This window comes from Triturus cristatus, chromosome 5_1 (genome assembly GCF_964204655.1).
Source record: "Triturus cristatus chromosome 5_1, aTriCri1.1, whole genome shotgun sequence".
In the NCBI taxonomy this organism is placed as follows: Eukaryota; Metazoa; Chordata; class Amphibia; order Caudata; family Salamandridae; genus Triturus; species Triturus cristatus.
The window spans coordinates 815,163,370-815,185,737 of NC_140587.1; the positions used below are offsets into that span (position 1 = coordinate 815,163,370).

At 52.0% G+C, this 22,368-nt stretch overlaps 1 protein-coding gene across 5 annotated transcripts in view; it reads left to right on the forward strand.

Moving 5' to 3' along the window:
• The window catches only part of CEP192 (centrosomal protein 192), a 1,978,693-nt gene that overhangs the window by 395,098 nt on the left and 1,561,227 nt on the right, over positions 1-22,368 (forward strand). For all 5 annotated transcript variants that reach the window (XM_085605862.1, XM_085605865.1, XM_085605864.1 and 2 more), the window contains exon 13: positions 12,618-12,682. In XM_085605862.1, coding sequence (XP_085461988.1) covers positions 12,618-12,682 — 65 coding nt within the window. The remainder of the gene's footprint in view (positions 1-12,617; positions 12,683-22,368) is intronic.

The window sequence follows — 22,368 nt, forward strand, 5'->3', positions numbered from 1 at the left end:
TTATGGAGGTGGCGGGTGGTCACCCCCCTGCGGCTCCGGTGGAGCCGCCTTTCTTGGGCCCACACGCGACTTCCGAAGAAATACAGGTATTCCTGTCGGCCATGCGCCGTTTGTTTCCTACATCGGATTCTTCTGGAGCGACTTCGGGCCCCGTGGACCTGTGGGGTGGTTCTGCCCCCGTGCTGCCGCCTTTGGCCCCGGCTACACTGGCAAGATACCCTGTGGTGCTGTCTGCTCCGGCCTCGGCGCCGTCTGCTCCGGCCTCGGCGCCGTCTGCTCCGGCCTCGGCGCCGTCTGCTCCGGCCTCGGCGCCGTCTGCTCCGGCCTCGACGCCGTCTGCTCCGGCCTCGACGCCGTCTGCTCCGGCCTCGGCGCCGTCTGCTCCGGCCTCGGCGCCGTCTGCTCCGGCCTCGGCGCCGTCTGCTCCGGCCTCGGCGCTGGGCCTGACACTGTCTCCGGCGTGTCGGGGCCGAAGCCGTACATGACGCTGTTGCCTACGGGGATGGACTACGTCGACCCTGGATTGCTCTATTATCCTACGATTCCAATTCAGGTGGTGAGTTTATTCCCTTTCCCCGGGCCCCTCATCCTTACTGGCCTCTTACATGGCCGGTGGACGAAGGGGAGTACTGGGAGGGGTCCGAGGACCCCTCTCGCAGCTCAATGCGAGGATGAACCGGAGAGGGAGGGCGATATGGAAAGTCCAGGCGATCTGGATTTCTCTCCGCACTCTGGTACACTGTCCCCTGCTTCCGTAGCTACGGAAGAGGTTGGAACTTTTTCTGTGGTGTTGCGCAGGGTGACTGAGGCTCTTAACCTCGAGCTCTCATCTGTGCCTATCGGGACCAATCTCCTGACTGAGGGGAAGCAGCGAGCAAGCTTCTCTGCGGAGCCGCTACTGCCCTTTAATGACTCGCTTACAGACCTTCTCTTAAGCACCTGGACCAAGCCTAACACAGGGGTTCCTGTGGATAAGAATGGCACGACGTCATGGCCCGACCCCGGGCGACCCCAGTTTTCTCACGCAACACCTAACTCCTGAGAGTCTGGTTGTCCAGGCCTCTGCCTCTCCGAGCATGTTCCCTTCCGCAGCTCCGGACAAGGAATCTAAAAAACTGGAGCAGTTTGGGAAAAAGATTTTCACCTCTGCTAGTTCCGGGTTTCGGGCTGTGAATACCGCGTGCCTGTTGGGCCGCTATTCCCACTCTGTGTGGGACGCAGTCGCACAGGTGCTGCCTCAGTGTCCAGTGGAGGCTCGGGCGGTGCTCTCCCAAGCCATTACGAAGGGGAGAGATGCTGCTAAATTCACTATCCGTTGTGGTCTTGACACAACCGACTCCCTCGGCAGGGCAATTTCCACAACGGTGGCACTACGCCGTTACGCTTGGCTCAGAACTTCTGGCTTCTCAGGGGATGTCCAGAACACTTTGTTGTACATGCCCTTTGATGGCACACGCCTCTTTGGTGACAAGGCAGATAGCATTTTGTAGCGCTTTAAGGACTCCCGGGCTACGGCCCAGTCCTTAGGTCTTGCCACCACGCACGCTCCCTTGGGGTCTGCTTTGCGCTCCTTTCGAGATCAGGGTGCCCAAACGCGTTCCTTTCAGAGCCGCCGGCCTGTGCAGCCGCAGTCTGTCTCAGCGCAGCCAGGGTCAGGGTGCCCACCGAGGTGGGTCACGGGGCCAGCGGGCGGGTCAGTCCATCACCGCCACTGCCGCCGCTGCCTCAAAATCACCCTAGTCTGTTGTTTCAAGCCCACCAGACGCCAGGGGATTCGCCATCACCGCCCCCACTGGCGCACCATCACTTCGGACAGGTGGGTTCTGCAGATAGTCTGACTGGGCTACTCCCTCCCCTTCTAGACTACCCCTCCAGCCATACTGCCTCAGTACCACCGCATGCCGGGAGATCACTTGGCACTTCTCCAGCAGGAAGTTGCGGCCCTCTTGGCCAAGGGGGCCATCGAGCGCGTTCCGACGCCAGAAGTAGGTTGTGGTTGTTATTCCCACTACTTCCTGGTTCCAAGGAAGGACAAGGGCCTGCGTCCAATCTTGGACCTTCGGAACGTCAATCGCTTCCTCCGGAAGAAGAAGTTCAAGATGCTCAAACTTGCTCAGGTATTGTCTGCCCTGGACCCGCAAGACTGGATGGTAGCGTTAGACTTGCAGGACCCTTACTTTCATATCCCCGTCCTGCCAGCCCACCGGCGGTACCTGCGGTTCACGGTAGGCCACGAGCACTTTCAGTTCACCGACCTCCCTTTTGGCCTTACCAGCGCCCCTCGGGTATTCACGAAACTGATGGCGGTGGTCGCAGCTCCTCTGTGCAGATCAGGGGTTTCAGTCTTCCCCTATCTCGATGACTGGCTGTTGAAGGCGGGCTCGCCCCAGCCAGTCGTCTCCTATCTCCAGACTTCGGCCGACCTCCTGCATTCGCTGGGGTTTTCCATCAACGTGCAGAAGTCGCATCTGATTCCCTCTCAGAAGCTCCTCTTCATCGGAGCGGTTCTGGATACGGCGCAATTTTGGGTTTATCCTCTCAAACAGCGAGTCTGGGACATAGGGGCTATGATTCCGATCTTTCAGCCCTGGTCCTGGGTTTTGGTCAGGAAGACCCTGAGTCTGCTGGGCCTCATGGCCTCCTGCATCCTGCTGATCAATCATGCCAGGTGGCAATTTCGCGCTCTGCAGGGGGACCTGAAGTACCAATGGACGCACATCGGGGAAACCTGTCCGACTACGTCCAGATCTTGGAGGGCACTGCACACGACTTGCAGTGGTGGCTCACGGACCAGCGTTGGGTTAGCGGCAGATCCCTCTCCCTTCCCCAACCGGAGCACACAGTTGTGATGGATGTGTCCCTCCTGGGAAGGGGAGGCCACATGGGAGAGGCGAAGATCAGAGGCCTCTGGTCTCCGGCGGAGTCCAAGCTCCATATCAACCTTTTGGAGCTCAGGGCGATCCTAGTTGCACTGAAAGCATTCCTTCCCTCTGTCAAGAGGAGAGTAGTGCAGGTGTTCACGGACAACACCACCGCCATGTGGTACTGCAATAAGCAAGGTGGGGTGGGGTCGTGGACCCTATGTCGGGATGCTCTGCGTCTCTGGACATGGCTGGAATGTCAAGGCATTTCCTTGTACGCCAGGGCGGACGAACCCAGCCACAGGTGCATTTTGGATCACGAATGGCGTCTTCACTCGGACGTGGCACAGGGTCTCTTTCAGCAGTGGGGAGAACCTTGCTTGGATCTATTCGCCACCGAATAGAACGCGCAATGTCATCAGTTCTGCGTGTTGGAGTTTCCAAGGCGGCACTCGCTCGGAGACGCTTTTCGTCACGAGTGGAGTTGCGGTCTATTGTACGCCTTAACCACTTCTACCCAGAGTGCTGAAGAAGATCAGACGCGACAGGGCCCAAGTCATTCTTCTGGCTCCGGACTGAGCTCGAAGAGTTTGGTATCCAGAGCTACTCAGTATGAGATTGGATCCCCCCGATCCGACTGTCTCTTCGGGAGGATCTCCTGTCGCAGCACCAGGGGACGGTCCTCCACCCAAACCTGTCCAGCCTCCACCTCCTTGCATGGAGATTAAGCGGCCACAGTTTATTCCATTTGACTTGCCTCCTGAAGTCTGTAATGTGATTCGGGCAGCTAGGCGTCCCTCCACTAAAACTGTATACGCCTGGCGGTGGAACAAATTTGTGGCATGGTGCCCAGCGAAAGCTGTAGATCCCGTTTCTGCCCCTCTTTCTGAGGTCCTATTGTTCCTTCTCTCTTTGGCCCAACAGGGCTCTGCTCTGGGCACTATCAAGGGCTGCCTGATCAGACCTCTCTTTTCAAGTCCCCTGTTGTCAATAGATTTCTCAAAGGCATTACTCACCTTTTCCCTCATATTCCTTTTATGATGCATCAGTGGGACTTGAACCTGGTTCTCACATACTTAATGTGCGCTCCCTTTGACCCTCTTCTTAACTGTCCTTTGAGGTTGCTAACTTTAAAAACTGCCTTCCTGGTGGCCATCACCTCCGCCAGGCGTGTGAGTGAGCTTCAGGCTCTTTCATGTGAACCTCCTTTCCTGGCGATTCATCCGGACATGGTTGTGCTTCGTCCACGTCCCTCCTTTCTTCCGAAAGTAGTCACTGCCCTCCATCTCGGGCAAACTGTTACTTTGCCCACTTTCTTTCCGCCTCCGAATCCTTCAAGTGAGGAAGAGAGGCTCCACCGTCTGGACCCAATATGTGCGCTTTCATTCCATCTCAACCGCACACAACAGTTCCGGGTGGATGACCAGCTCTTTGTTGGCTACATGGGTGCCAAGAAAGGTCGGGCTGTGCACAAGAGGACTATCTCCCGATGGGTTGTCTTGTGCATTAAAGCTTGTTACTCTCTGGCTAAAAAGGAACCTCCGGTTGGGCTGCGCGCCCATTCTACCAGGGCGACAGCAGCTACTACAACATTAGGACATGGTGTCCCCCTGCAAGATATCTGTCAGGCAGCTACGTGGGCCTCGCTGCATACTTTAACTAAGCACTATTGCCTTATAAGTCCAGTCTCGAGAGATGGCTTCTTTGGCTGGTCGGTTCTCCGTGACTTTCTGGTGTGATTTCATTTCACAGACCCTCCTCCGGTGTTGGTATTGCTTGGGTATGTATTCTAAGGTAAGGAATCTCTCACTAACATGTCTCTTTCAGATGCACAAGTTACTTACTTGTGTAACGATATATCTATAAGAGACATTAGTTAGTGATAGATTCCTTACCGCCCGCCCATCCTCCCCTTTCTGCAAACTGTTCTCTAGGGTTCAGGTCATCCCTTTCAGGGCCCTAGTTCTATTGCATCAGCAGTCGGTCTCTGGCATGGCTCTGCGTTCCTGGAGTGGAATAGTAGTGTACAGAACTGACGTCAGCGTGTGTGGGCACGTCTAAGTAGCTCCGACATCATGTCGACTATGACGCCAGCGATGTATGCGGAGCCGCATGACGACTCCTACCGACGCGCAAGGGTACTGCTGACAAAAACTTTCCGCATCCAGTCTGACGCCTGGGGATATTCTAAGGTAAGGAATCTATCAGTAACTAATGTCTCTTACGGATATATCCAATCAATCACTCATTTGTAAAGCACACTACATACCTGCTGGGTCTCGAGGCGCTGGTGGAGGGGGGGCGCTAGTGATCGAACAGCTAGGCGTCGTCTGCGGCTCCGCGTCCGTCGTTGGCGTCGTGCGCCGGAATGACGTTGTCGGAGTACTTAGAAGCCGCCCCCACGCGCTGACGTCAGTTATTCTTTTTTCCGGCCAGACAGCGCCGATCCGGGAAGCGCTTACCCCTTAGTCAATTTTTGACTAAACTTTTTTGACACTTTTTGCTCTTCTGTCGACTCGACTCTGGTGTCGGTAGGATGCCCGAGTTTAAAGCCTGTGACTCCTGTCATCGACTGATGTCGGTGACGGACCACCATCGCCGGTGCCTTTACTGCCTGGGGACCGACCACGACGCGGAGTCGTGCCCCGATTGTCAGGCCTTGACCTCGAAGGCTAGGCGGGAGCGGTCCCGTAAGCTTCTCCATCCTCGCTCGTCAGGCTCGAAGTCTTCGGTAAAGTCGAAGCGATCTAAGAAGTCCAAGAGGCGACACCGCTCTTCGGACTCCTCTCGCCGTTCGCGCGACTCGGCCGAGGGTCAGGGTGGTCCCACCCCTGCGTCTCCGTCGGAGACGCGTCCGTCCCCATACCCGCCGGTCCCTGGGACTGACGCGACTCCGGCGGAGGTCAGTGCCTTCCTCCCGGCCATGAGGGGCCTGGCTCCGCCGTCGACGCCTGCCGGCGTGCCTATGGGCCCCACGGGCTTGACTGGGCGACCTCGCGGTGCCGTCGACGACTTTGGTCCCGACGCCTCAGTTCCCCGAGAGATCCAGGCCTGGATCTCTGCCGGCGCCGGTCGACCTCACGACGCCTCCTCCGCCGGCGCCGACACCGGTTCCGTCCCGGCGCTGTCTCTGGACGACGCCGTTCCCCGGTTTGGCCCCTGTCCGTGCCCGGCGCCGCTTGACGCCGCACCCGACGCCGATGGATGAGCGTTTCATCTACTGCCCGGCTCCGATCATTCCTCCTGTTTATCAGGAATCGGATGACGGGGGCGACTGGGAGGGGTCTGAGGACCCTCTGGCCCTACAGGGCCAACTTTCACAGGACTGGGCAGACGAACTGGGGGATGCCAGTGGTCTGGACACTTCCCCGGACGCTGGTTTCATCTCTCCTCCGACTGTGGCCTCGGAGGAAGGTGCAGTTTTTTCAGTGGTGCTGCGCAAGGCGGCCGCAGCCCTGGGGCTCGAGCTGCCTGCTGTGGCCGTGAGGACTAACGTCCTCACAGAGGTGCTTCAACCGTCAGCAAGCTCCACTGAGCCTCTGCTGCAGTTCAATGAGGCCCTCATAGATGTTCTGCAGGGCACTTGGTCCAAGCTCGCCACAGTTCCTCCTGTGGATTGGAACGTGGCCCGGCGCCACCGCCCTGCTCCGGGCGACCCCAGTTTCCTGTCCCAACAACCCACCCCCGAGAGTCTGGTTATCCAGGCCTCCACTTCCCAATCCTCCTTCCCGTCCGCTCCTCCGGATCGGGAATCCAAGAGGCTAGAACAGTTCGGAAAGAAGCTGTTCTCTTCCCTGAGTTTGGGCCTGTGGTCTTTAAACACCGCTTGCCTCTTGGACCGTTTCTCCCACTCTCTGTGGGATACGGTGGAGGACGTGCTGCCCCTGTGTCCGGAGGAGGCCCGGACACGTCTCTCCCAGGCGCTTTCTGACGGGCGAGATGCAGCACGACATGCCACACAGTGTGGACTAGACACCACGGACTCGCTAGGTATGGCGATTTCCACCACGGTGGCGCTCCGGCGCCATGCCTGGCTGCGGTCCACGTCTTTTTCGGGGGATGTCCAGAGTTCCCTCATGGATATGCCCTTTGATGGCACTCGCCTTTTTGGTGAGAAGGCGGATAGTGCGCTGGGTCATTTTAAGGACTCCCGGGCTACGGCCAGGTCCTTGGGTCTCTCGGCCGCAAACTTCCGCCTTTCGCCCCTTTCGTGGCCAAGGAAGGGGCGCCTCCTCTCCTCCGCCTAGCCACCGGGCGCAGACCCAACCTGCACGCGGTCGCGGACGTGGATTCCGCCGTGGCAGTACTGGAGGACAACGTGCCAGTCAGTCCACATCCACCCCGGCAGCATCCGCCTCAAAGCCCTCCTAGTTCGAGCTTTCAGGCCCATTCTACGCCATTGTGCGGCAGAGTTCGCCATCACCTGCTCCACTGGCGATCCATCACTTCGGACAGGTGGGTGCTACAAATCATCCGAAGGGGCTACTCCCTCCCCTTCGAGACGACCCCTCCAGCCATGCCACCGCGGTGCCACCGTATATCAGAGGATCACTTGAATCTTCTGCGGGAGGAAGTTACGGCCCTCTTGGCCAAAGAGGCCGTCGAGCGCGTTCCTGGTCCAGAAGTATGCCGTGGTTGCTATTCCCACTACTTTCTGGTTCCAAAGAAGGGCACAGGGGGCCTACGCCCTATCTTGGACCTCAGGAGCGTCAACGCCTTCCTCCGGAAGGAACGGTTCAAGATGCTAACTTTAGCTCAGGTTCTGGCTGCCCTCGACCCTGGAGACTGGATGGTAGCGTTGGACTTGCAGGACGCCTATTTTCACATCCCCGGCCCACCGGCGTTACCTGCGGTTCAAGGTGGGTCAGGAGCACTTTCAGTTCACCGTGCTCCCCTTCGGCGTCACCAGTGCCCCTCGGGTGTTCACGAAAGTGATGGCGGTGGTCGCAGCTCATCTGCACAGATCGGGGGTTCCAGTCTTCCCCTATCTCATCGACTGGCTGTTGAAGGCGGGCTCGCCCCAGCAAGTCGTCTCCCACCTCTAGACTACAGCCGACTTCCTGCATTTCCTGGGGTTCTCCATCAACGTGCCGAAGTCACACCTGAGACCCTCCCAGAAGCTCCTCTTCATCGGAGCGGTTCTCGATTCGGCGCAGTTCCGGGCTTATCCTCCGGAACAGCGGGTCCGGGATATTCAGGCTCTGATTCCCTTCTTTCGACCTCTATCCTGGGTTTCGGTCAGGTTGGTGCTGCGGCTTCTGGGGCTGGTGGCCCCCTGCATCCTGTTGGTGCATTACGCCAGGTGGCGAATGCGGGCTCTGCAGTGGGACCTGAAGTTTCAGTGGGCCCAGCATCGAGGCAACCTGTCCGACCATGTCTTGATCTCGGAGGGCACTGCGAAACAGTTGCAGTGGTGGCTCACGGACCGCGATTGGGTCAGGGGCAGATGCCTCTCCCTACCCCAACCGGAGCACGTAGTAGTGACGGACGCGTCCCTCCTGGGATGGGGGGGCCATATGGGAGAGGCGGAGATAAGAGGCCTCTGGTCTCCGGCGGAGTCTCAACTCCATATCAACCTGTTGGAGCTGAGGGCGATCCGACTTGCACTGAAAGCCTTCCTTCCCTCTGTCAGGGGAAGTGTCGTGCAGGTGTTCACGGACAACACCACCGCCATGTGGTATTGCAACAAACAGGGCGGGGTGGGGTCGTGGACCCTTTGTCAGGAGGCTCTGCGCCTCTGGACGTGGCTGGAACACCAGGGCATCATCCTGGTGGTTCAACATCTGTCGGGCTCTCTGAACGCCAGATCGGACGAACTCAGCATGATGGATCACGAATGACGTCTGAACTCGGACGTGGCGCAAGGTCTCTTTCTGCAGTGGGGAGAGCCTTGGTTAGATCTATTCGCCACCGAAGAGAACGCGCAATGTCAGCAGTTCTGCGCGTTGGAATTTCCAAGGCGTCACTCGCTCGGAGACGCTTTTCGTCGCGAGTGGAGTTGCGGTCTGTTGTACGCCTTTCCGCCTATACCACTTCTGCCCATAGTGCTGAAGAAGATCAGGCGCGACCGGGCCCAAGTCATCTTAGTGGCTCCGGATTGGGCACGAAGGTACTGGTATCCCGAGCTACTCAGTATGTCAATCGATCCTCCGATACGACTGCCTCTTCAGGAGGACCTTCTGTCGCAGCAGCAGGGGACGGTCCTCCACCTGAACCTGTCCAGTCTCCACCTCCGTGCGCGGAGATTGAGCGGCGACAGTTGATGCCATTTGACTTTCCTCCTGAAGTCTGTGATGTGATTCTGGCAGCCAGGTGCCCCTCCACAAAGACGGTATACGCCTGCAGGTGGAACAAATTTGTGGCATGGTGCACAGCAAAGGCTGTGGATCCCCTTTCCGCCCCTCTTTCTGAGGTTCTACTCTTTCTTCTTTCTTTGGCCCAGCAGGGCTCTGCTCTGGGCACCTTGAAAGGTTATCTTTCTGCAATCTCTGCTTTCTTACGGCTTCCTGATCAGCCTTCTCTTTGCAAGTCCCCTGTTTCACGCTTTCTTAAAGGCATTACTCACATGTTTCCTCCTGTCCCCTTCGTAATGCCTCAGTGGGATTTGAATCTTGTTTTGACCTTTCTGATGTCCGATCCCTTTGAGCCCCTTCACAATTGTCCACTTCGTCTTCTGACTCTTAAGACTGCTTTCCTGGTTGCTATCACCTCGGCTAGACGGGTGAGTGAGCTCCAGGCTCTGTCATCTAAGCCTCCCTTTCTTTCTGTTCATCCGGACAAGGTTGTCCTCTGGACTCGTCCTTCTTTTCTTCCAAAAGTGGTGACCCCCTTTTACATCGGGCAATCTGTCACATTGCCCACCTTTCCGCCTCCACATCCTTCGAAAGAGGAAGAGAGGCTCCACCGTCTGGACCCAAAACGTGTGCTGTCCTTTTATTTGGACCGCACCAAACAGTTCTGGGTGGACGACCAACCTTTTGTTGGATACGTAGGTGCTAAGAAGGGGAGAGCCGTACACAAACGGACCATCTCACGGTGGGTCGTCTTGTGTATAAAAGTTTGTTACTCCCTGGCGAAAAAGGACCCTTCTGTTGGGCTGAGAGCCTATTCCACCCGGGCCACGGCGGCGACTACTGCTCTGGGACGGGGAGTTCCCTTGCAGGACATCTGTCAGGCGGTGACGTGGGCCTCACTGCACACGTTCGCCCAGCACTATTGCTTGGACAGCCAAGTCTGGAGAGATGGCTTCTTTGGCCGTTCTGTTCTCCAGGACTTTCTGGTGTGATCTTGGTTCGCAGACCCTCCACCGGGGTTGGTATTGCTGGGGTATCTATTCTAAGGTGAGGAATCTAACTAACGTGTTTCTTTCAGATGAACAAGTTACTTAACTTCGGTAACGATGTATCTGTAAGAAACATTAGTTAGATTCCTCACCGACCCACCCATCCTCCCCGCGAACCGACATCTAGTGTAAAGGTCATCCTGTTCAGGCCCTAGACTTTTTGGCACCAGTGTCAGTCTATTGCATGGCTATGCGTTCCTGGCGCGGAAAGCTATGTACAAGAACTGAAGTCAGCGCGCGAGGGCGGCGTCTAAGTACTCCGACGTCATTCCGGCGCACGACGCCAACGACGGACGCGGAGCCGCAGACAATGCCTAGCGACGCGCAACGGGTATTGGTACAAAAATCTTTCCGGATCCAGCCTGACGCCTGGGGATATTCTAAGGTGAGGAATCTAACTAACTAATGTTTCTTACAGATACATTCTTACCAAAGGTAAGTAACTTGTTCTTCAGGCCATGTGCCAAGTACACAGAAGAGCCCAAGCCCTAGAGTATCTTGAATGTGAAGTATTTCCACAACATAGTTGCGGACCGTGTCCTGTAGATGTTATGGACGGGGGGAGAGTATACAGTGTATTGGTTCATACCATGTTTACTTGAACTAACTACAAAGCATGGCAGCAATTCACTTAACCAATTAATCCAAACGAATTGAGGAATTTTTTTATGGTGTGCGAATTTGATACTGAATTGATAGCGGTCACAAACATCACTAGTTTCAGTTAATTGTATAAATTCCCATTTTGAACTGAGTGATCTCAACAATGTAAACAACTTGATGTATTTGAAAGTTTCTAAAAGCTTAAGCAATTTACAGTGATAATTAAGCTATAGTTTTTATCCATTTTAAGAGGCAATCTTTCCGATCTGTAGATTGTTTAACCTAACAAGCAGTACATTTTTCATGGCATGTATTGCCTTATGAAAATACTGAAGCCTTCAACCTGCACCATGGGCAGGTTTTTCCTGCGCTCATTTGACTAGGGACCACCACTTCCCTTCTACTATGTCACATTACCTTTTGCACTGACCACTGAATACAAGATTCCATTAGCAAATTCATGATGCTTGTTGCTGCTAGATTCTCTTCTCTCCGCCCCATAGGTCTTGATACTGAAATGCCCAGTAGTTTATGCCAGCATGTCAAACAGCTCTGATTATATTTATTTCCGTTTCTGTTTTACTAGTCATGACCAAAACTACATTGTGGGTGAATTATTGTGACAGATGGACAGCGATTATGTCCATAATGTACTCCTTCCACTTTTGTGTGTTGGAACTTGGAGTCTGTCATGGAATCTGCAATTTGAAAGCATTGTGTCAGAATGACATCTATAGCTGAGCACTCCAGTCTGAGAAAAGAAGCCATATTCTTTTTTATATGTAGAGTTCTAATTTGCTGCGTAAGGGCCTTGGCATCTTCCACCTTATGAGATGCAGAATCCACTTGTTTCCTCCCATGCATGAGCCTCTGTTGCGGTCTGTCGGTGAAGCTAGCTCCACAGGGAGCAAAGCAGGATCTTTGAGTCAAATTCACATGCTTAAGACTTAAATCATGCCTGTGAAAGAAAAAGACACAAACTAGATCCAAACTGGGCACGTAGACTGATGTTGCAGATGTTAATAGATTGGTGTTGAAAACCAGTGAAGTCTTTTGATCTAGTTGTAGTCCCTCCTCCAGTGGTGCTGCTGGCACAGGCAACACAGTTAATTATATATATTTTTTTTATTAAATTGTTGCAGTTATGATTCAAGTGACAATATTTACTCTTTCCTATTCTGTACGTGGCATTTCCACAATGGTGGTGTCTAATATTACTTATTGCAGTTATGCTTGTGAGTATGGTGCTCCTATACATAAAGTTAGAATGCCTCGAGTTCTGGATGGTGATATATATACGTTCATTCTCTGGCCTAGCCCTTAGAATATGGAACTCTGCCACCCACAATCAGAACTAACCCCTCAACTACCGCCTTCAAAATAGAAATAAAAAGATTTTTGATGAACAAATATCTCTTAACAACCTTGATGATTTATTTGGGATGACTCTAATGTTGATAATATTTGATCATGGTTCAACCTGCTGGATGGATGCTCTGCAGTTCTTGCTGATCTTTCTTATAACTGTTTGCCATTTACTTTGTTTGTGTAGCTTGTCTTCGATTTGTTCAGCGCTCTGATACCAGGATGGGTCATGTCCGCGCTTTATAAAACTTTTAAAATAAAAAAAATACTTGTGGCACTACTTTGTGTATGGCACAATAACACTTTGGTGTCTTCAAGGACTTTGTATTTTTAGTGTTTGGGTGTCTAAAATGGAACTACATATTATATTTTGAATGCACTTAAAGTAATTCTGTTGAGGCTACTGTGTGCAACTTGTAATGTTCTTATATTTTTTGTTCAAATAGCATCAGCAATTAGAATGATTGAAGATGATCAAAAAGAATTTGAAAAAGAGCATCGGTTTATTCAAGTAAGACAATAGTTTATCTTGTCTGTATCAGTGAGTCTCTCTATATATTAGTATTGTGGGGGTTAAGATTACCATGCAATCTATGTATATTTTACTTGTTCCATGTATGCTTTGGAAGGGCTTTTTATTGGAAATCTAATTCTGAATCATCTAATCTTGGTAGAAGTCATGAATATTTGAGTATTGTCTGATCCATGCAGGGGCATTAGGATACTTTCAAAAGAGCACAAACTCACACAGTCTCTTGATCACCCTTCAAAACCTATCAAAGGCTTTTCACCCAGAATTATAGACTGCTCAAAGAAACAGCTACCTTCCTAAAACTAGATTGTAACACCCCCACAAAATAAAGAAGTTTAATGTTAATTCTTCTGAACAGTATTTCTTCTCTACCAGTGCATGCACATATGGTTAGTCAGCAACGGCCTACTGGAAGCATAGATAAATGTTTGGTCTTTTAGGGGAAATCTTGTTTTTTCAGAGCTTTGCAGTAATTATCCAAAATTTGTAGAAAACGTCCAAACAGAGCAGCCCCACGGAGAACACTCGAACGACCGCCTGCATATTGGATTTAGAAGCACCTATCACAGTGCTTCATGTCAGCACAAGTCTCCACTGGGCCAAGAAGAACACTTGGGTGACTTATTGTCCCTATACCTTTTCCGGCTACGCATTCTTTAAAATAGGCGCAGCGATTGATTGGGGCTGCTCTGTTGTTTGGACGTTTTCTACAAATTTTGGATAATTACCTGCTCCAAGAGTCCTCTAAATCATTGAATGTCGTACTGCGACAGCCCCTTCGATTTTACTACGGATCTGCTGCTGGAATACGGCAGCTAGGAACAACTGAATGGTGAATCCAGCCTACAGGATTGTTTTTGATGTACACTTTCGTCCTTCAGATGACAATACTCTTGGACTAGGATACAGTCTTAATCTTCAACATTTTCACCATATTAAAGCCTTGAAAAAGTTACATTGCGTAACGAAACATGTGTCGGCTGTTTCGGATCACTTCCTCAATGAGGTTTCGACATCTGACTCTTCTCACCTCGCGGGGATTTGGCTCGTCTTCTAGGGACTAAATGTGTAAACTGTACTGTAATAATGCACTAAGTCAACAAGGAGACAGGTTCTCTTTTGAATTTGTATAAATAATATGATACATCCATGTTCACACTGTATTGTTCAAATGCATCAATGCAACAAGGAGAATAGGTCCTTTTTGAATTATATATAATTTGTTTCAAACACATATTAAATTTCATGATTTTTTATGAAGAACATATGTTGGGACATTACTGTTTTTTTTCCTTTCTGTCTTTCCCATGTATCATAAGTGCTTCAGTTCTTAGTTGAGTGACACCATTAGGGGACAGCTAGGACTACTTGTATTAGTACTGTGTATTCGCGTCATACCCTAAAATTATTCCGACTGACATTGTCAATAGTTACACTTGAGTGCCGGGGTAGTACCCAGTTAGAAAAACTTTAAATGAGGTGTTTTAGCAGGAAGTTCCAAAACACGTGAATGCGGTTCTTGTCCATAGACCTTCAATTTGATTATAGATGGAGGCTGATAAAATCCTCTGGAATTTCAGGAGTAGCCTTTGTCTGTTTGGTTGCACCTTTGAGTTAGCGGACTTGCATCCAGCAGTGAGATACCTTTGTGGTCCTCAGTCAGTAAACTGGTATTGTTCTCTGTGGTCCCCAGAAATGTTTCCTGGCATCTCATTCACTCTAATTGTCAGCTTCCATTTCTCCACAGTAGACCATTTGTACTGCTGCGTGCTTTCTTTTTTCCTTTCTTGTAACTTCCTATTTAATTGTTAGATGTCTGCTACTGGGTCTACCAACACATACAAGGTCTTGCAGAATCACCTTCATGCAACATTCACTGCCCATTTGTTGTTGCTCCCTCTGCAGGAACTCTTTGGTGCCACTTTTCAGCTGCCAATCAGGAGCCAACATGCACTGTTTAACTAAAGCGTCCTTAACTTGTGTGCTAGCTTGCCTTCTCCCATGGCCTTACACTCTATGCCAGATTATGATTGAACCACTGTGGCACTATATTGTGGTCAGGGTAACTTCTGCCTGCTCCCACAAACACCTTTCATGATTGAGGTCTGTAAAGTACATTGAGATCAAAATCCAGACGATTTCTCACCTGCAGTTCCTAACCGTTTTTTCTGTGCGGCTTGATCCTCTATTTATGGAACTCCAGGGATATTATTTCACTCCCTTTCAGCGGCTAAGCCTGGAAAGCATAACTTGTAGTAAATCTTCATTAAGAAGCACATATATAATCCCCTACTCTTCCTCCCGAGTTAGTTACCTTTCTATATCTTTGGATGTAAACAAAACTATCAATTACAAGTTCTAAATGTTAATCTAACATCTGTGCCGTAAGGTCCTAGCACGGGGTGGAGGTAAATTGAAAGCTACAACAGTTTTTGGTATAGAGTTGCCTTAAATATTGTGAGGAAAAGATGCCTGCTACAAAAGGCTGATTGCACTTATTAAATATATTGTACAGTCTACTGTAGGAGAGTTGGGTCTGCTTTCTATGTTCACCCCCACTTTTTGCTTTTGCTTTACTGGTTTTCGACTTAGATGTGGCTGTGGGCCTGCTAATCAGACCCACAGCCCTGCTGTTCTCTCTCTAAATTAATACTATGTACTTTAGGTGCATAACCCAATTGGTAGGGACCACCTTATTAGACCCTGTATAGTGTACCCTAGGTACCCAGGGCATAGGGGTACCCTAGGCCTACCTGGGGCTGCAGCATGTATTATGCCACTCCTGGCCTGGCCTTCCATTATGACACAACTGGCTGATCACTCAGCTGGGGCAAGGTCGTGTAATCACCCCTTGCTTAGGTGTAGTATTCCTATACCTACCTGATATATAGACACCTGTGTACCTATCAGCCACTCCTATGGCAGGCCTTAACAATCCTGGAGGCAGAGTGCTTGGTAACATGTGAGATGGTGCTCTAGCATGAGCTGAGCCTGTCTGCAGCTTTCGGAACCATGTCCTTATAGCTGTTCTATGATATAGCCTACCTTATACTCTTAAAGTGCCTTATAATCTTAAACGGTTATGGTAACTATGGTTTGGCTTTATCAAAACATGTCGTGTAAGGTGTCTAACACTTTGGAATAAACCCCCATACCATTTCTGGTGATGAGGATATTATTCCTCCCTTCTAGAGGGAGAAGACATGTTGAAACCTACTTACCCGGTTAAAGTTAACCAGAGCCCCAGCATCACAAAATGGATGCTGCTGCCGCGACACAAGTCTGACCTCCTGCTGCTGGGAGTGATACTGGCACCGGAGGCTTGGACAATAGGTTTCCTGCCTTGGGAGGTGCTAGCACCACCCCAGACAGGCCTTAGTGTATTGGGGCAGGGAGGAATGAAAGAAACTAGACACTGCCTGGGGCACACAAGGTGTCCCATGCATAGTCCAGTTTAAACCGGTGCTGGGGCACTCCAGCCCCAGTCCTGGCGCGAAACTGGACAAAGGGAAGGGGGTGTAACCACCCCCCTCCCAGGTCCCACCCATAAGGCGTGACCTAGCAGGCAACTCAGCTCCCCAGATCAGTATAAGTGTGGTAGCTGGGCCCCAGGAGATTAGATTATCCTGAACCTGCAACTTAAACAGAAACTCTGGACCTTTGACATTCGACGACAGAAGAAGACTGAAGAATCTCCCTTGTGGCCAAGGAGTGGCCACCCTGTGCTAACAGGCACCATCAAGAGACTTACCCTTTGCTTTGCTGAAGTTCTACGAGGGACCGACTGCAGAGCCTGACCAGAGCCTTGACTTCCAGACTTCTCCGACCCTGATCCACATCCACAGCCGAGCTGAGATCCGTGGAGGCGACGAGAGACGTGGGACCGGCTACCTGGGAAAAGTTGCGAGTATCTTCCAGCGCAGCTCCTGAGGCACCCTCGAGGTTGTGCACCGGGGATTGAGAAGCCCCAACCCCAAGCACCATCTGCACCGAAGATCAGCACCCCACACTCCACGAGTCCTGCGTGGGGCCCTTCTGCATTTTCCTGCTTGCCGCGTCTGTCCGGTTGCTTGCCCGTTGGCTAGTGACCTTTGTGACGACACACCTTCAACCTTCCACTGCTGGTTTGGCTCCTCCAGACTGGCTCCTGCTCCTCTGTGAAAGAGAAGCACCCCAGACCTTCCTGGTCTGCACCAGAAGCAAGTCCTCCATTCTGCGTGGGTTCCGCTTGCCAAGGCTTGGTGAGTCCTAGTCCAACTTCGACGCCGCCGACAGCAAGAGCCTTCGTGGGACAGCTCGCCTCCTGGTCCTGGTCGTCCTCGACGTCTCCTGGTACCCGTGGCTGCTGCGACAAGCTTCACCTCTTCACCTGCAATCTCCCGACATCCCCTGGTTCCTTCCTGGTTCCACGTGGTCACTGGCTAGTGACCCAGACTCTGTCCCTTCTGCTTGCAGGTATCCTTCCTTCTTGATCCCAGCCTTGGGATCCACCGGACACTCTTCACTGACTGCCTGTCAGCATCTTTCCTTCAGGAATCCATAGGAGTCGACGACGAAACCCGACGCAAGTTCACACCTATGCGCCCGCAGCCCGTGGGCTAGGTAACTTGGGTGCTCATCAGGGTATTTACTATCCTAGTGTCTAGTTCCCATGTCTCGACTTCCTAGTTACTCCAGAAGTGTCCTAAATCTTATTATTTCCAAACTGTACTATTTCTATCGATTATACGCATTACGCGTGAGTGTTTCCACTCTGCACCTGAATCCCGTGGGCCTCCCACTTCCTAACCTTGGGTAGTATAGTGTAGCCCCAGCGATGGCCTAGGCCTATCCTATTTCTGTGACAGTGGTCCTTAAACTACTTACTTAGTATATGGTTTGCGTGGCCCCTAGGGCCTAACTGTATTACTTACCTGTGAGACTTAATGTATGCTTGAATAAGACTGTGTTGTACTTACCTCGAATCTCATAAAGAGTGCTGAGGGTTTGACTAGAATAAATACACTTTATTTTTTATATATATATATATATCTGTTGTGGTGTCCTTTCATTTGGTATTCAAGGGGTTACAAATGGTATAACAGCTGGCTTCACATGACATTCAGAGTTTAGCCTAAGACTGCTCTTGTCCATGCTACCACTAGGATAGCTGGTCTATAAGGTTGACTTTACAACCAATCACCATAAGGGTTGTTTGGACTGATACAAGGTGTACACTAGAATTAGTGACATCATATATCAGGCCAACTTCTCACATCTACGATATACAATACATTTTGCAACGTCTAACCCTATGCTGTAGGAAGCTGGCTCTGTATATACTATAACAAATTAAGGTATAGTGTGCACATAGTCCAGTGGATCCCCAAAAGTAGGCAGTGGTAAAAGTATATAATACCTTACTCTCTATTTGTGGTTGTGTGGGCGAGCATTAAGGCTTTATCAGAGGGTAGTGTTAAGCACTTGTTGTACACACTCCAACAAGAAATGATGACTGAACTCTGAACAATTTGTTTCTATAAAAATATTTAGTTATTTTATATCTGAAAGAGACTATTAGTTAGAGATTCCTCACCTTAGAATTAACCCCAGGCGTCCGACTGGATCAGGAGAAGTTTTCTTCAACAGTACCCATGCACGTCGGTAGGTGGCATCGGTTGACTCCGTGATCACCGTGGGCGCCCTGATTGCCGGAATGACGTTGCGCTATCTACTTAGACACCGTCCCTGCGCTCTGACGTTCTTTCTTTTTCTGCGCCAGCCAGGGCTGATCCGGGGAGAGCGGTACCTTGAGTCACTTTTTGACTTTCTTTTTGCGTCTGTGTAGACATTTTTTCGAGTTGTTCGACTCCTGGTGCATGCAGGGCTGTCCCGTCCTCGAACCAGCTTCATGGCTTGCGCCACCTGTCGCAAATACAGACCCGCACCTCGTATGCTTTTGGTGTTAAGAGCACGACCATCACCCGAAGTCGCGCTCAGACTGCCGGAGCATGAACCCGAAGTGTTTGCAGGAGCTGTCCAGAAAGCTTCTCGAAGCCTGGCAGTCCGCTCCCTGCCGTTCAAGGTCCTGGTCGAAAGGGAGGTTGCAGGACCGGTCGCAGAGCCATAACCACCACTCCTTGTCGAAGTCTTCGCGTCGGGTAAGTTGTAGCACAAGAAGAAGGCGTAGAAGCACCATCACTCTTCGTGTTCTCCCTGTCCGTCGGCCGACACGACGCGGGATGTGGAAGGTAGACGTCCGCGGAGCCTGTTGGGTCGACTCTGGCCTTCCCTTCCTTGCCAGGAGCTTGAGCGACCCCTGCCCAACTTCGTAGCTTTTACGAAGCCCTCCACTCCATCTTTGGGCAGCTCGACTCCGCCGGCGCGATTTCGGGCCCGCGGACTCTGCAGTGGGCTCTAGGCCTTCGATGCCGGCGGCTTCAGCTCCGGTGCCGCAGGGCCCACTGGGATCCAGGTCTAAATCTGGATCGGCACCGGTCAACCTCATGGCACCACCTCCGGCACCAAATCCAGTGGCGACACCTCTGCCCCCTCCGACGCCGGTTGTGTCCCCAGCCAACGTCGACCACAGCCTCCCCCTCGATGTGGACACGGAGCTGGAGCGGCGTCGAACCGTATTTTTGTATCACTGTTCCCCCCCTGGTGTTCCCTAGCGCCCCGAGTGGCTACCAGAGGAGGGTGAGGAGGACTTGGAGAGATATGTGGACCCTCTAGCAGACCAGGTAGAAAAACCGGACTGGAGAGAGGAGTTGGTTGAGGCCAGTGGTCTGGACACCTCACCAGACCATGGCATGCTAACTCTCCCAACCGCGGCTACGGAGGAGGGTGCATCATACGCAGTGGTGTTGCGTAGGGCGGCTGAGACCTTAAACCTTGAGCTTCCTACAGTGGTGGACAGGACTGACCTCCTGACCGAGGTGCTTTAGCTGGCAAAGGCCTCTTCGGAGCCCCTGCTGCCTTTCAGTGCGGCTCTTACGAACAACCTTTTGTGCACTGTGGATAGGATGATTGCCCAACACCACCGCCTGGGCGACCCCATTTCTCCAACCCCCGACCCCACCCCCCCCCCCCCCCCCGAGAGCTTCGTGGTCCAAGCCTTGACTTCAAGTGTGCATTCGCTACTGCACCACCTGATAGGGAACCCAAGAAGCTGGACCATCATGAGAGGAAAATGTTTTCTTCCTCCAGGTTAGGACGGCAGGCGGTGAACCCCACATGTCTCTTGGGCCGTTACTCCTATTCTGTGTGGGAGACGGTCGCGCAGGTGCTGGCACAGTGCCCGAAGGTGGCCCGGGCCATGTTCTCCTGTGCAGTGGCCGAAGGGAGAGACACAGCGAAGTTCGCCATCTGATGTGGGCTGGACACCGCCGACTCGATGGGACAATTTCAACGTCGGTAGCCCTGAGATGCTCCGCCTGGCTGAGGTCCACTGGCTTCTCGGGTGATGTCCGATCTGCACTTTTGGACATTCCCTTTGATGGCGATCTCTTCTTTGGCGACAAAGCAGACTACGCGCTCGAGCGCCTTAAGGACTCTGGGGCTATGGCCAGATCCTTGGGCCTTGCTTCCACCTCTAGCCCCGCTCAGTCTGCTTTTCGCTGCTTACGTGGCTACGGAAGGGGTGCCCCACCACGTTCCACACACAGCCACAGGTCTGCGCAAGCTGTCCAGCCTCAGCGCGGCCAGGGACATGAGACCCACCGTTGTGGGTGTGGCAGCCAGCGGGTGGGCCAGTCCACCAGCGCCCCCTCTGCAGCAGCCTCCAAACCCTCCTAGTCTGACCTTTGAGGGCCATCATTCGTCAGTGGGTGGCCAGACTCACCGTCACCTCCCTCACTGGCTCTATATCACGTCGGACAGGTGGGTTTTGCAGATAGTCCAAGACTACCCCTTCATCCATGCTACCTCAATTTCATTGCACGTTGGAGGATCACTTTACCCTTCTCCAACAGGAAGTGACCGCTCTCTTGGCCAAGGGAGCCATCAAACCAGTTCCTGCCCCAGAAGTAGGTCATGGTTTTTTTCCCCACTACTTTCTGGTGCTCAAGAAGGACAAGGGCTTGCGTCCTATCTTGGATCTCATGAACTTCAACCGCTTCCTCCGGAAGGAGAAGTTCAAAATGTTGACACTGGCTCATGTCCTGTTTGCCCTCAACCCAGGAGACTGGATAGTATCGTTGGATTTGCAGGATGCTTATTTTCACATCCCCGTCCTGTCGACTCATCGGCGTTGCCTACAGTTCATTGTTGACCACGAGCACTTTCAATTTACAGTGCTCCCATTCTGCCTTACCAGCGCCCCTCGGGTGTTCACGAAAGTGATGACGGTGGTTGTGAGAAGTTGGCCTGATGTATGATGTCACTAGTTCTAGTGTACACCTTATATCAGTCCAAACAACCCTTATGGTGATTGGTTGTAAAGTCAACCTTATAGACCAGCTATCCTAGTGGTAGCATGGACAAGAGCAGTCTTAGGCTAAACTCTGAATGGCATGTTAAGCCAGCTGTGATACCATATATAATCCCTTGAATACCAAATGAAAGGACACCACAACAGATATATATATAAAATAAAGTGTATTTATTCTAGTCAAACCCTCAGCACTCTTTATGAGATTAGAGGTAAGTACAACACAGTCTTATTCAAGCATACATTAAGTCACACAGGTAAGTAATACAGTTAGGCCCTAGGGGCCACGCAAACCATATACTAAAGAAGTGGTATAAGGACCACTGTCACGGAAATAGAATAGGCCTAGGCCTAGGGAATCGCTGGGGCTACACTACACTACCAACAGTTAGGAAGTGGCAGGCCCACGGGATTCAGGTGCAGGGTGGAGACACTCACGCGTAATGCGTAAAAGTCGATAGAATTACTAGCAGTTAGAAATTAACAGTTTAAGGACACTTCTGAAGCAGCTAGAGAGTCGAGACTCGGAAACTAGACCCTAGGATAGTCACTACTCTAGTGAGCACCGAAGTACCCAAGTTACCTATCCCACGGGCTGCGGGTGCATAGGTGTGAACTTGCGTCGGGTTTCGTTGTGGACTTCTATGGATGCCTGAAGGAAAGTTGCTGACAGGCAGTCAGTGAAGAGTGTCCGGTGGATCCCAAGGCTGGGATCAAGAAGAGAGGATACCTGCAAGCAGAAGGGACAGAGTCAAGGTCACTAGCCAGTGACCAAGTGGAACCAGGAAGGAACCAGGCGATGTCGTGAAGATTGCAGGTGAAGGGTGAAGCTTGTCGTTTCAGCCACGGGTACCAGGAGATGTCGAGGACGACCAGGACCAGGAGGCGAGCTGTCCCACGAAGGCTCTTGCTGTCGGCCGCGTCGAAGTCGAACTAGGACTCACCAAGCCTTGGCAAGCGGAACCCACGAAGAACGGAGGACTTGCTTCTGGTGCAGACCAGGAAGGTCTGGGGTGCTTCTCTTTTGCAAGGAAGCGGGAGCCAGTCTGGAGGAGCCAAACCAGCAGTGAAGATTTCAAGGTGTATCGTCACAAAGACCGCTAGCCAACGGGCAAGCAACCGGACAGACGCGGCAAGCAGGAAAATGCAGAAGGGCCCCACACAGGACTCGTGGAGTGTGGGGGGCTGATCTTCGGTGCAGATGGTGCTTGGGCTTGGGGCTTCTCAATCCCCGGTGCACAACTTCGAGGGTGCC